Source organism: Cydia amplana, chromosome 19 (genome assembly GCF_948474715.1).
Source record: "Cydia amplana chromosome 19, ilCydAmpl1.1, whole genome shotgun sequence".
In the NCBI taxonomy this organism is placed as follows: Eukaryota; Metazoa; Arthropoda; class Insecta; order Lepidoptera; family Tortricidae; genus Cydia; species Cydia amplana.
The window spans coordinates 12,737,358-12,753,421 of NC_086087.1; the positions used below are offsets into that span (position 1 = coordinate 12,737,358).

Consider the following 16,064-nt stretch of genomic DNA (forward strand, 5'->3'; position numbering starts at 1 on the left):
TTTCCTCGCGTTATCTCGGCATTTTTGCAACGTCTCATGAGAGCCTGGGGTCCGCTTGACAACTAATCCCAAGAATTGACGTAGGTACTAGTTTTTACGAAAGCGACTGCCATCAGAGCTTCCAACCCAGAGGGGAAACTAGGCCTTATTGGGGATTAGTCCTGTTTCCTTACGATGTTTTCCTTCACCGAAAAGCGACTGGTAATTAATATCAAATGATATTTCTTACATAAGTTCCGAAAAACTCATTGGTACGAGCCGGGGTTTGAACCCGCGACCTCCGGATTGAAAGTCGCACGCTCTTACCGCTAGGCCACCAGCGCTTTCATACATATTTAGAATTTAGAACACAACTATCTAAATTAGGGTCAGGCCGGAGAATACCAGTACGGTTACCATCAGTTTTTCACTGACATAAACGCCGTCGAGAACGTAATTTACTTTCTATACATCTCGCTCGCACTCGCGTATTAGTGCAAACGAGATGTATAGAGAGTAAATTACGTTCTCGACGGCGTTTATGTCAGTGACAAACTGATGGTAACCGTACTATTCATTACTTTAGTACTTTTAATTATTCTACATTATAATATGTGTTATGGTATACATTCATGTGGGGTAGCGCTATCAATTTTATATTATCTTGATCTTGATGGATTGCAGGAACTTTAATAGTTTGTCTAAAAATAACTTTGTTGTTAATGTCGTGCCTTTCATAACAAAGTGGATACCTAGTAATTTGGGTGTTTTCCTATACATGAAATGTTTTGGTTGTTGATAACGATAATAACTTGCTACGTTTTTGTTAATTGGACGAAAGTCATTAAAATGTGTGTTGTATAAAGTATGGGAACTTTTTTTTTAACTTTGCTCTAGCCCATAAGGAAACTTTTGTCACCTTTGCAAATTTGTTGCCATCCGGCAATCTACTTTCCTTAGTTGTTACTAAATCTGTTGATTGAAACATGTATTTTCGCTAAAATGATTATAGCAAGGTCGTGTCTCAAGATCATCGTGATCGCAGGACGATATAACTTAAAAATTATCCTTTGTTTGCTTCCATCGGCTTCTATACACTACGTACATACCTACCTACTCGTACCTTAAAAAATATTAATTTAGAGGAAGATTAGTGCATCGTTTGGTTAATCAACTTTTTCGCACAATAGCTGTCTTAGTAACATACTGAAATGGGTATTTTCTCTGAAATTCCTTCAGCAAGGTTGCAATGTCCGTGTCGGCGAGTGACACGTCTTGACTAATTACGTAAAGTGCTCTAACTAATGTCTCATTTTATCCAATGCCAGCGTAGGTAGGCAGATGTACGTCAGTGGTCTGTCGTCAGGCATGGGTAATTGGGCAAGTCGGCAAAATTGGTGTTTCTTTAAAGATATTTTATCTTCTTCTTCCTCATATCCTCATGAATGAGGGTCGCGACCAAATGAGGTCGTTGGTCTGTACCCATTCTGCACGATCATCGGCCTTCTTAAAAATAGGCGCCTGTGTAGATCCCTGGCAGGCCTGCAGCCTGCTCAACTATAGGTAGGTATCAACCCTACGGGGGGTGTAAGGTGTAATAAAAAAAAGGTGAGATGAATCACGCACAAATCGAACCCATAGCAGCTGTCATCACATAAGTAGATAACTGTTAAACTTTTCATGCATGCTACTGGAAAAGGCCGGTAAAAACGAAACATACATAGATGATGATCACTTGATCAGATACCGCAATTTAATGAAAATTGCATGCAAGTTCTTGCTAGTTTAAACCTCACTTTAGTATGGCAAGTGCCAAATCCGGATTAGATCTTTCTTTGACTATATAAACCGACTTGCTATTAAAATATATTTTACGTCACCCGCTACGCGAGGAGAAAATCTCACTTCGTGGCCAAGGCAAGACGTAAAACTTTAGACAAACCACGGGTGGTAATTCGTAAAGCCCCAGATCGCATATTTCGGTTCGGGCCACAAACACCTGCGATTCACGAATTTACCTCCCTAGGTATGTAATGTACTATAAACAGGTTTGCTCGCTCGCATCGAGTTTTACCTCCCCGTTGACGTACTGTAGGTACAGGTGGTTCTTCTCCTCCAGAAATAGATATGTTTTTTCATTGTTGAGGAGAATGAAGCGCTTAAATAGTGACAATGACATACATATTAGTTTGCCTAATCTATTTATGTGGCGTAAAGTATAAACGAACAAAGACAGAAGAAATTAATCCTGTGTCCCATGATAATAAGTAAAAATATTGACATTTAATTCAACAGCCATAGTGATAACCAGCGGTGGCAACATGGTTGCATTTTTATCGCTTATAACCATGTCTGTCACTTTCGCACTTACATACTTGTTAGAACGTGACGTGCATGGTGATATGCGATAAAAATGCGACCGTGCTACCGCCGCAGGGTTGTATCTTTCACACTTTCCCATTGAGAGATTAGGCGGTGTATAAGAAATATAGGAAGGTATCTATTTTTAATTCATTCTTGTTTGTTGACGATGAATGGTGATCCATTTTTTTTTTTTCTGAGTTTAAAGATCGTTATCATCATCATCATCATTTAGCCTTCGGTCGCCCACTGCTGAGCATAGGCCTCTCTTCTTGTACGCCACTTGTCCCGGTCCTGTGCTAGTTTCATCCAAAAGTGCCCCGCGATACTTCGAACGTCATCCACCCAACGAGCCAACGGACGCCAGGCGCTTCTTTCATCCGTAAGCGGCCACCAATCCGTCAACATTTTGGTCCACCTGCCATCACTCTGCCTAGCAACATGTCCCGCCCAACTCCACTTAAGCTTGGCAATGACGTCACCCACGTCCCGCACCTTGGTGCGGCGTCGGATCTCGACATTCCTCACTCGGTCTTGCAGTTTAATGCCGAGCATGGTGCGCTCCATGCTCGGCAAAAAAAGATCGTAGAAACACAAAAGACTTGTCAATGACAAAGAGAATTATGCTTTTCCCTTGTCTCTGAATTACTGAATGTCCGCTCAGGGAGCCGATTTTTGCTCGATTTCGTCACTCGAAAATCGGTGGAAACCGGTGAAATGCTAATTTTTGAAATACGTGTGATAGAAATTTGAAATCGAGTGGTATCGACCACTCGTTTTCAATTCTATTAGTAGAATTTATATGCCTAGTAAGTGGAGATATTACTGAACGAAATACATGAAATCGAGTGGTCGAAATTCAAAAATCGGCCCCCAGCATGAAGGACCTCGAGACAAAGACAACTATACAATCCCGGGTCAATGAACTTGACTGCGTGAAAAAAAAACTAATAAACCGGTTTTATGCAAACTGGGGGAAACTTAAACTGACCTGCTATTACAAACTTATGTAAACTTTAGTTTATAAATAATAAAGACTAAAATGGCATGTCGAAATTGTCGAGTGCTCACGCAAAGTGTGAAATCTCGGGATCCTTATTCAGGGTATTAAGAATAATCGGAAAGCAGTTAACTTCGAGTTGGAAATAGAATAACAAGTCAATAGGCAGATGGAATTGCGTATCGGCAACTTTATAGTTCATAATTTAAGCTAATTTGATCCAAGTATCAAAGTCATTAAGGTCCTATCAGACCGCAGCAGTCACTTTGCTAGCTAAATACGAATCCTGCTAATGTCTAAATTGGTGGCGAGATTGTGCTTCAAATTTAATAATCGAAAAACGCGATATAACGAATTATAGCCATACATGGCTGGTTTTAGTAGTCATTTCGCAGATGAATTCGCTTTTAGGAGAGCAATGTACGTTGTGACGTATTCGCGGTCGTTTGATGCCCGTTACGTAACGAATGCCGGGTGCGGGTGAAGTAGTAACGGACGTAATTATGTGTTACATATGCGAAAAACGTGGCCTCCCAACAGAGCTTGCGATCTTTGATGCCAGACAATCTTCAGTATTCTTTCTATGATGACTAAGACGCTATTTATGGTTCAAATTATACTGTATAAAAATAAATAAATGTTATGGCATAAATAAACGTAGTCTATGAGGCACTAGCCTAGACGACAAACATATATGTGTACAATATAGATATTACAATGGAAAACAACATTCGACCTATGTCTTTTTGAGTTGAGAAGAGCATTTATTTTATTTTTTGCCATTTTTAGGGTTCCGTACCCAAAGGGTAAAAACGGGACCCTATTACTAAGACTCCGCTGTCCGTCCGTCCGTCCGTCCGTCCGTCTGTCACCAGGCTGTATCTCACGAACCGTGATAGCTAGATAGTTGAAATTTTCACAGATGATGTATTTCTGTTGCCGCTATAACAACAAATACTAAAAACAGAATAAAATAAAGATTTAAGTGGGGCTCCCATACAACAAACGTGATTTTTGACCGAAGTTAAGCAACGTCGGGCGGGGTCAGTACTTGGATGGGTGACCGTTTTTTGCTTGTTTTGCTCTATTTTTTGTTGATGGTGCGGAACCCTCCGTGCGCGAGTCCGACTCGCACTTGGCCGGTTTTTATTTATAGTGACCTTTTTTGCCACTTTTGTGTTATTTCTACTCCCTCCTAAAAAAATGTCCCAGAGTTTTTTTCCTATTGTGTTACCATTTCCCCATATACTTTGTATGCTGGTAACAAAAAGGAAAGTTTGAAAAACGTATGGAAATTTTAGGACACTTTTGAAAAGGGCTCGCGATCCTGACTAGAAATAACACAAAAGTGGCAAAAAATTTCATAATATACAAAAATGGCAATAAATAAAAGAAACGCTCAGAAACTGGGAATACAGACATCCACTAAAAACGAAACTGATCCAGTAGCTTTTCAATCACAGAACAAGTAGAATGGCGATGCGAGCAGGGTACGTGTCGCCGCCGGTTATGAGCAAACGCTCGCATGCTAGTACTTGCCCGCGCTGACCGAAAAACGTAAACATGCCTTTTGCGCCACAATAACGTTCAGATTAAGAATCCAGACATCAAATCTGTCTAAAGGAGGCGTATCCATTCACCAGGCACACAAGTTTTTACTACCGTTGCGCGAGAAATGTGGAAATGTGGAGAGGAACGAGCGGCGACACCGGTTCCGATACTAACTGCGTGCGATAGCCATTCTACCCTCTTTAATATGTTCTGTGTTTTCAATCATTGTAAAAGCTTTAGTGGCATAGCGGACCCAAGACCCTTCCTTGCGGTCCCTGCGGTACTCCATGTAAGTACCTGCGGTACTTCTAGGTTACCTAATCCGACTCGCAGCCCGATCGGTTTGACCTTGGTATTTGTAAATTTGTAGTGCTACCAAGATTTGTAATAATGCCAGTAAAAATAAATAAATAAACCTCATCCGAAATGCTGGAAATATTATATTAGGTATATCTATAAAATTACCCCCTTATATATAAACGCGCTCAGTTTGTCCTTATCTGTCATTTTGACTTATATATTTGTAAGAAAGGGATAAGACATAATTTAACTAAGTTAGGCCCGTAAAGTTTTATGAATAAAGGGGTATTACTCCTTAGCTACTTTCGACCCAGATTTTTCCTCAGACTCCTTTTCCCACCCCCGAGAGCGATCGACCTAAATCCTTGCAAGGAAATTACGAGTTACACTTTTTGTAGGGCGTCCCCACTGACCATCCAGCCTCTAGACTCAACTTAGGCCAATTCTTTCATGAAACCGATGCTGCCAAAAATACAGGGGTGCGGGGGACGAGGTGAGCGAGTCCCGTGCCGTGATTGGTCCGTTCAAACACACGTGGGCGTCAGACAGAAATATCTGCCGGGCGCTAGTGATGTGACACGTTGAATAATAACATTGTCATTCACGGTCAATAATGTAATAACAGTAATAATATGCAAGCATGTTTTGAATGCTATGTTGATTCGTTCGTTCGAAAACATTAACCCATAACGTTGTGGTTTCGTTAGCAGGTGTATCTGCTTTATATAATTAATTTAAAAATAAACTATTGGTAAAAAGGCGTCTTATGGGATTTAGAGAAGCGCGAGACGAGACGAGATGCGGATGCGGATATTCGCAACATCCCTGCTTGGAAGCACTTCATTCACGCAGCTCGCCCATCGGCCTCGCTTTAAATTACTGAGGGTTGCACGCTTGGAAGTCGGGGTGAAGGCTCCAGGCCTTCGGCCTCCCAGCCTGATATTCGCCCTTCGGGTTCGCTTAACCTACTTGGAAATTTTCCTTTGCCCGTGTCCGCCGCCATTTTGAGTGTTAATAAAAAATAATTCACATACTAATCTTGGGCCCCCAAGCTCGCCGCATGCCAAATCTCAACGCGCTCAGACCAACTTGAAAAAAAAAATCATATCATAATCATAATCATAATTCTTTATTGCAACCATTGTATTACAAGGTGTTCTTATGTTAGTTAGTACATTTTGAAACTTTTTAAATGCAATTTGTGTTGTCTCGGGCCCTCTATGGCATTTGGTCGAGCACCCCCCACCTATCTCTCACCTTTGAAGCTTTTCATAAAAAATAAGTGGCCATTTTTACCGCCATATTGGTTTTATTAAAAAAAAAATCCTTAGGAATACAGCTAGGTGACCCCGAGTTTTCGTGACCAAAATTTTAGCGCGCTGGGAGCATTTTGAAAAATGATCGCTATTTTGAATCCGCCATTTTGAAAAAATAATGGCGGCTTCAGAAACTGTCAGCGTCCCTCTATGACATTTGGTCGAGCATCTCCCACGTATCTGTCACCGTTTAGTGACCAAAAGTCGGGTAATCCGGTAGACCAAAAGTCGGATTTTTCTGGAAGTCACCAAACCACCCCCTCTATACGACCGTATCAAAGTCAAATACCCCAGGAACCCCCTTCTGGGAGAGCAATTTTGTCAATTAATCAGTCGGGTTGCGGCTTTATATACAGGGTGGATTTTCTTTTTGGCTCAGTGAGGGCAGCTACCAGATCCCGTACTGCTACGAGAAAACGGTCTTAGGAGGCCTTCCCTCGATTTCAAATTAGATCCCATTCCTATTGAGGATCAAAAGCTTGTATGGAAGCAAAAAAAAATTCCGGCTAGAAAAGCCACAAATCGAGGAAAACTTTTCCCATAATATTTGAATGAAAATGAAAACTTTTATTTTTCACATGCTACTTTTGTATGCCAATCGATTCCATTCCTATCCAGTATCAATAGTTTCCTAGGGGTCGACTTACGGTAATGTACTAAAAAGCCACAAATTAATAAAAACTTTTTCCATACATTTACTATGGAGAAAATGTGAAATTTTATTCACAATTTTCTACCTCGCCCATCATTCGTACAGCAATGTCTTCATACAGTATTATGGTTCTTAAATGTAACAGGACAGGACTGATTGGCCAAATATTATGGGAAAAGTTTTCCTCGATTTGTGGCTTTTCTAGCCGGAATTTTTTTTTTTTGCTTCCATACAAGCTTTTGATCCTCAATAGGAATGGGATCGATTGGCATAAAAAAAAAAGTTTGTCAAAAATGACCTTTTTCTCGTATCCTGTATGTTTTTTCCAAAATCTGTAAATGCCAATCTTCATTAATTTGAAATCGAGGGAAGGTCTCTTAAGACCGTTTTCTCGTAGTAGTACGGGATCTGGTAGCTGCCCTCACTGAGCCAAAAAGAAAATCCACCCTGTATTCGCGGTATCCTACTATACCCACCCATTAAAAACACCTTGTATAATTCTATTAAGAGTTATTACATGGTTTAAATCAAATATTTATTTGTTATTATGTAAATGAAATGTTATTTAACACAATCTAACTAAATGAAGTTTAAATTATAAGTTTAAGTATCATTGCCATGTTGGCAGTCGTACACAGAAAAAAAGCAAAAATTAAAAAGTTAAACCGACGCCCACTATTCTCAACAAAAATGGAATCAAAATAATGCATTTTAAATTGCAACCGTGTGTTTTTGTATAAAATTGGTCTTGTGATTAATTTAAATTTGCAATGTTTTTATAATCGCTAAAAGTAATACGAGTACCTATGTAGTGCTGAATTGACAATATCGTTTATGTTCAAGGGAAAATTGGTACCTGACCGTAAGTGTAATTCTCATATTATTTATTTGTTTTATAGTGAATTTTTCGCAAATACCTATGCGATTTGAATTGAATTACCTTGTCAATAGTAAACAATCACATTCTATGGATATGGACATCACTAGTTTGGGCTTAGGAATGTCACGTAATAAAAGACAAGAAAGGATGTATACGGATGCAGCGCGATAGAAAGAGACTTTCTTAAAAGACGTCATCGAGTTTCAAGCGCTGTCAAATTTGATGAGACGCTTAAATTAAAATATTTTTTATCCAAATCTCTAAAAAATCGGCTTACCTGTGAAATGAAATGCCATTTTTTTGTACACCAGAGTTTTTAGTGTTCTTGCCACACAATTTGACACAACAATAATGCATTTTTGATAGCAAAAACTTCTTCGAGCTACCGAAGTTTCTAGACCGAGCCCGGTCCGCCGACTGAAGTAAGCGGTGTAGGCGTGACTCGAAGATGGAGTAACGCTACCGTATGTGTGGCAGAGGGGGTAGCGCGACTATGCTATGTCTAGAGGCTGGATGGTCAGTGGGCGTCCCAAACGTAAAGTTAGCGGTATCGTTACACACTTGTAGTCTAATTTAGGGTACTACGCAGTTGTGCCGCTTTCCTGAAAAGGGGTAGGTATTTTAATAGGTTAGATGACAAGTTTTTATTAAAGGTATCAGTCGATTTAGGTTTGTTTTAAGGGTCAAATGTCTATATGGGACCCATTGCATAAAAACAATACAATAGTCAGGGATTGCTTTAAATTTCAGCAGTTAAAAGTAGCTGGATTCTATTTCTATTTCCTACGGTTGGATAAAAAACGAACGTGTATACGGTAATTCCCGCTGACGGATTTGGCCGCATATATTTATAATCATATCAATCACCTATTTTACGATTCACCACAACCTATTAGACCTATTAGATAATACCTATTGATTATCTAATTCTAACGGTCTGTGTACATACGGTGAGGTCTATTCTAATTCAACAATTTGTTATCGTTCTGAACTGGTTTTGATACCTTGACGATTGTCTTGGTGATTGGTGCGCATTTGTGGGTTTCGCTTCATTTCGCATGCACCAATCAGTCGTGTCAAAATACGATCACGGCGTAACATGTTGTGACATCTGAATCGACCTTGCCCGAACTGTACAATTGTACATGTAGGTACATGTCTGTGGATAGCTATGTATAGTTCAATCTCCCACCGGCCTTGCCGAAACTGATGAATCAGATCAACGACCGTGTCCCTGACATTGTTTTTGCCAATACCATGCTTACTTACGTCTATGGAATGTGACGTATTGGTGTTGACGCCTAGTTCTTTATCTAGTTTGATTTGTATCTTACGGTTGGTGGTACCGTCCTAATTTAAAATGATTGTAAATATGCATAGGTACTTATACTTACATATATAGCTATGTAAAAAACATCGGCATGCCGGTTAGACGTACGGCCATACGTATGTATAAAGGAACACTCCTAACTGCATGTACACCGGTGGACCTTATTACAAAGCACATAAAGTCCACCGATGTACAGTTAACAGTATGGGCGATGATGGTACCTACGTATTTATCCAAATTTTCGTTTAACTATTTCCTCAATAACGCAAATGAATGTTCAATTTCAGGGATTTGTTACTCTTAATCTACTCATTTTCTCTAGGCACCCATACTACGTGCCACAGCTGTTTTACGTTGCTATGCGATGTTCTGACATCACGAGACTCATTGCAAACGAGGTGCTTATTTTATGAAAACCTCGGAAAAAATTCTCGCCCTTAATAGGGTCTGCGGGTGCCATTACGTACGATCAAGGAATTTAATCTCAGTACCATTTCGTACCTTGTCATAGTTACAATAGTATGAGGTCCCTAGCGACTCTCATATTGATTGTCACTGGGACCACGTACGAAATTGTACGGAAATTAAATTCCTGGTATGGCCTGGTAGACTGTATACATCCTTCTTATTCTGCAAATGAGATCGATTTATGTATGCAGGCCGCTCGACTTGCTACCATTTGGAAATGCATTATAACTTATTTGCAATTTTTATAAAGAATGACGCTCACCTAAATCTAAATTTTTGAGCCAACCACAGTTGCATTAGACATACCTACCTAAGTTTAAAAACGAATCTTCCACTACAAGGCCGCCGAGTCTCGTGACCAGATAGGCGAAAAATATTCCAACCGGTTAGGTAATACTATAAAATAGCTTAGCTTAAGGATATTTGGAGGACGTTCGCTCTGGCAGTGACCTTGATTTGGCTGCGATGTCGCATGGTAACACTGGTGATCATTGAACTATTATTAATTAACTCTATTTATTTTTCATCACAAGTTAGGTTGTTTATAATATGGATATAAAAATAAAATACAAAAGCATTTACAAAAACAATACAAAAACTTATAAACATATTATAAAAAACCTAACCTAGGGCGCCGCCAGCAGCGGGGCAAGGCCCAAGCTGCCGGTGGTCAGGGCTGCAGAGAGAGGAACCGGCGGACTATCCGCGCCGTGTCCAAGATCACCGCCTTCTGCATCTGACCCTTGATCCAACCAGCTAGCGAGAGTCTCTCAAGATGTTGGTCGAGACTCTTCGCTATTAGACCGTTCGCTGAAACAACTATCGGGACAATGATCGTCGAATCAACATCCCACATGGCGGTTATCTCGTGAGCCAAGTCTAGGTACTTACTAGACTTGTCCTTCTCGGCTTTCACGAGATTCTCATCATGGGGGATGGTGATGTCAACGAGCACAGCCCGGCGCTGCGATCGATCTATTATCACAATGTCAGGCTTATTGGCTACAATAGTCCTGTCAGTGATGATAGATCGATCCCAATAGAGCGTGGCACGACCATTCTCGAGAACTTGCGCAGGTGAATACTTGTAGTACGGTACTTCGCGGTCCACAAGGCCGTATAGAAGAGCAAGCTGCTGGTGAATAATCCTGGCTACGAGATTATGTCTGTGCAAGTACTCGCCGTTAGCAAGATGAGAACAACCGGAAATGATATGCCTGAGTGACTCTCCGGGACGGTGGCATGCCCGACAAATGTCGACCGTACCGTCCTTCAGGATATATTTCCGATAGTTGTTCGTCATCATTACTTCGTCCGCAATTGCACAGGCAAAACCCTCGGTTTCTCCGAAGAGGTCCCCGAATCGTAACCAGTTCACCGACGCGAGCAGGTCCACATCAGGTCCCGTGAGGGCCTTGTAGAACCGCCCGTGTAGCACCTTACTCTCCCATGCCGCCTTGCGATCCGCAGTACTTAGTACCACAGGTTTGCGCCAGTTCTCGTTTGCCAAGGAGAGCGGCGTGAGGTTCCTGTCTACTGCCACCACATCACGATGCATCCCACACTCGTTGTTAAGGAAATAATTCCTGAGATTGTACACCTCGCGGTTGTGGAGATCCTTGGCGTTTAGGAAGCCTCGGCCTCCACATTTCCGTGGGATGTACAATCTCATAACTGACGAGCGTGGGTGTAGCATGCGATGTGCGGTGAGCAGTGATCGGACCCTCCGATCCAGGGCGTCCAGCTCGGTCTGAGTCCACCTTAGTATGCCAAAGGAGTATGTGAGTAGGGGCATTACCCAGGCGTTGAAGGCGCGCACTTTGTTGCCTCCTGACAAAAGACTGTTAAGGACTTTTGTGAGCCGACTGAAAAAGCGCTCCTTCACCGACCGTCTAATACCCTCGTCCTCAATACCCAACGACTGTGACATACCAAGGTATTTATAGGTTTCTGATTCAGAGATAGATCTGAAAGCCATTGTCTCAGAGAGTTGTAAATTTGTTGAATTTACAACCCTCCCCCGCTCTACACTACATGTATAACCGCACATTTATCGACACCAAACTCCATGTTGATGGCACTACTGAAGACTTCGGTAGTTTTCAGTAGGTCCAACAAGTCTTGGTTATTTGGTGCAAATAATTTGAGGTCATCCATGTAGAGAAATGACTTCACCCTCTCTCCGAAGCCGGCAACCTAGTCCCAAATCTTTCAGCAGGGTGCTGAGGGGATTCAGAGCTAGGCAGAACCACAGGGGACTCAGACTGTCACCCTGAAAGATTCCTCGCTCAATCCTTATAAAATCCTGCGGACCAGAGCGGTCATTCCCGCCTCCTGGTTGACGAAGGACTGTGGTCCACCGCCCCATACACGCGCTTAGGAAGGCTCTCAAAGTTGCATCAACTTTATACAGCTCTAAGACCCTCCCCAGCCATGAATGAGGCACCGAATCATAGGCCTTCTTGTAGTCAATCCAAGCGGCTGAGAGGGCCCCCTTGTTCCGCCGGATTTAATATTATTATTTATTACTAACGTAACCGGCACAGAGAATCAGTATTTTACGTCATGTGTTGCTGCCCTTTTGGCATCAAACCATAGAAGCGGAGCGTGAGTCTCGCGACCTAAACGCATAAGCGCCATGAATTTCACGGCGCTTACGACGTTTTGGTCGCGTGGTTGTGATTGCGACAATTTCATTGTTTGGTATGTCGTCTCTATAATAATAATAACTCAATGCAGGTGATACGGTAATCTGACCTGTCTTCTCAAATGTATTTCCATGATGCGATGGCGCTGACGTCCGGTCCGCTGTTGCTGCTTCCGAGACAATTTCATAGTTGATGCCGGCTGCGATAGGATTTGCTTTGCTAGCAAGCAAATAAATTAAAATACCTATTTAGTTCGTATCTCTGGAGAAGGAAGATTGCAGAGCCGACCCCGATTAGAAATGGGATAAGGCCAGAAGAAGAAGTCCTGAAAAAGAAAAAAAAGGCTGATTATGAATTTGCGGACAAAATCACAAAGACGAGCGCCATTATTATCTTTTCAGCCGATGGCCTGAGTGTAGGGTTTGCAATCCGGATCCGAAATGTATGCAATTATCCGGATCTGGATCCGGATCCGCGGATCTTCCCATACATTTCGGATCCGTCGTGCAAACCCTACCTGAGTGGCTACCGCGAAAACCAAAATTCGCAAATTGCGGGGATCTTTGTGTTTTACTCCAATGAAGGCGTAATTAGAGTGACTGAGAAAAATGCCCGCAATTTGCGTACTTCGATTTTCGCGGTTATACTTAGCCCAGCCAGCCTATTATGGATAGCTTTATCCATCTTTATCCACGTGATAAAATAACTGTCACTGTTTAACACCGTGGGAAAGAAAGTGACGGACACCGTTTTATCACGCTGTCACGTAGACAAGAACGACCATCATATCCGTACTGATTGCATATAATTCAGTGCATAGTTACTCAGATTTAATTTTGGAGGAAAAAAGTTAACACTGCTTTTTAGGTTAGGTATATACAATTTCTAATCTGAAAAGAAACGAACTATAAAACTAGTAAAAAGAACTTTGGTCTTCATCCGCTATCAAAAATACTTGTACTGTACTAATGTAGGAACTGCAGATGCATTATGGTTGCGCTTTTCACACATTTCTCTTACTAACGAACGGTGTACCTATCAGAAACAATCGCATTAGGATGCAATGCACGCTATAGTACCTAAGCTATATCGTGTCATGCAGGTGTCATGTCACGCCAGGTACGCGTGACCATAATATCGTCAGGTAACAACCAAAACTCACTAACTGCATAAAAAAAACACAAAAAACAACCTTGTTTAATTAATAGTGCGGTTCACTATGGCTTTGAACTTGTATTAATAAATAGTTTTGAGGAGGATACATCTAAAGTTGTATGATTAAATTTGGCAAACAACTCATATATGTAATTCCTATTGTATCTTCTACTTTATTGTAAAATATATTTAACAATGTCTGTTTGTGCAGCTGATGAAACGGATGCGGCAAGTGGTCGGCAAGAAGCTCTTCGAAATGATAATGAAAGCCACGTTCTACGGGCAATTCGTCGCTGGCGAAGACCAGAATAAGATCCGACCCACGCTCGACAGGTAAATATACATACCTACTAGCGTATAGGTCTAGCATAATTGATAGTAAACATATTATACCACTACCAATGATTTATAACTCAAGATAGGTTAGGTTAGATAGTTATAGGCGTTCCAAAATTGAAGCGCTTATTACCTTGTGACAAATTGGACAAATTGCCTATTGTCGCGGCTGGTTTTTTTGTGCTCCTCAAGTAAGAGTTATACAGGGTGCCCAGTAATTAATGGATAACCATCTAACCACCAACAGGGCACCTTAGGCTGGTCCAGAAAATGCACTTATAGGTCTAGTAAAAGTTTCGTGGTTTTCGAGATAATCGAACTTTTTTGTCTTTTTTAATAGCTAGCACCATACTTCAAATTTAGAAAAGTGCGATTATCTCGAAAACCACGAAACTTTTACTAGACCTATAAGTGCATTTTCTGGACCAGCCTAAGGTGCCTTGTCGGTGGTTAGAAGGTTATCCATTAATTACTGGGCACCCTGTCTAATATCATTGACCACTACCAACAATCTAGCCCAGTGGCTCCTTTCCTAACCTTTTCAGTCCGGTCACCCCTATGACTAACTAGGGAACCTGATTTTACCCCTCCTCCCAATGGTAATAAAAAATAAAACGTGTACGTTTGTTGTATTGTTATATTTGGTTAGCTTATTACCCCCGTAAAATACCAGTTTACCCCCACGAGGGTAATTACCCCCAGGTTAGGAACCACTGATCTAGTCATTAGTGTTTCTGCCTTCCGGCTGTAAAGCGTCAACTTTCGGCCCGCTGCGCTAAATGAAGTTTATTTTAGATGTCGCTAGGGGCCCCCTAAGGCGTATATGTAGGTACACGAATGGGGGCTTGCTAGTTCGATGGGCTAGTGATTCAGAGGGGCTACCGCGAAAACCGAATTACACAAATTGCGGGCATTTTTCTCTGTCACTCTAATTACGCCTTCATTGGAGTAAAAGAGAAAGATCCCCGCAATTTGCGGAATTCGGTTTTCGGGGTAGCCCCTCAAAGTCGCCAAATCGAATCTCGCGCGAGACCACAGATGCCCGAGACAGTGAATTTTTTAAATTTATTTCCATCTAAGCCAGTTAAGTATGTCTAAAAATTTTAGGGATTCCCCTTTTCTTTTCTTTAGCAGGTTATTATTATTGTGTATGTTATAAAGTATCTGTTTCCATTTCCAGACTGCGATCATTCGGCGTCAAGTCGATCCTCGACTACTCCGTCGAAGAGGACCTCTCCCAAGAGGAGGCCGAGAAGCGAGAAGTCAGGTAAACTAATCCTTTTTCCTTCACCATCATCCCGTAACGCCTCATCACGCATCATCGTCATCATATCAACCTTTTATCGCCCACTGCTGAGCATAGGCCTCTCTTCGAGTACGCCACTTATCCCGGTCCTGAGCCAATCTCATCCAGAAGTGACCCGCAATCTTCCGAATATCGTCTACCCAACGACCCAACGGACGCCAGGCACTCCTTTCGTCTGTAAGCGGCCACCACTCCGTTAACATTTTGGCCCACCTGCCATCACTCTGCCTGGCAACATGTCCCGCCCAGCTCCATTTAAGTTTGGTAATGATGTATCCGACGTCCCCCTAATAAGGGATAGGCGGCGAAGGATAACTTTATTGCACACTAAAAATTGTACAAAAGGCGACCTTAATGCCAGAAGGCATTCTCTACCAGTTAACCCTCGGCCAAACAGAGAACAAGCAGTAATAGGTGCTAGAAATATTTACTGATATCATACGGATGCATGCAGTCGGCTCAGCTTGAGCCTACATGGAGACATACCATTATTTTATTTTATTAAACTTTATACAGAACAGAAAAAAGTATATAGAGCATTGACCTTTCCTGATTAATAATATGTACATATTACCTACTTATGTTAGTTGCTTGAATAAGCTGTGTGTTTGCAATTTTCTGTAGAATTTTGCTTTCGTCAGTGCGTAATACATATGTTATTTTAACTGCCAACAATGTATCATAAGCAACCAACCAACAACCACCAAGAAATGAACGACGAAAATATTTGAAACTTTAACTTGGACGCTACGATGGAATTCATGGAACACAGGAGTCGCACC

General features: G+C 41.6%; 1 protein-coding gene across 1 annotated transcript in view; it reads left to right on the forward strand.

The window, feature by feature from the left end:
• LOC134656905 (proline dehydrogenase 1, mitochondrial) overlaps positions 1–16,064 on the forward strand; it is a 41,512-nt gene that overhangs the window by 5,880 nt on the left and 19,568 nt on the right. The window contains exons 2-3 of the mRNA XM_063512455.1: positions 13,852–13,973; positions 15,157–15,243. Of these exons, the coding sequence (XP_063368525.1) occupies positions 13,852–13,973; positions 15,157–15,243 (209 nt within the window). The remainder of the gene's footprint in view (positions 1–13,851; positions 13,974–15,156; positions 15,244–16,064) is intronic.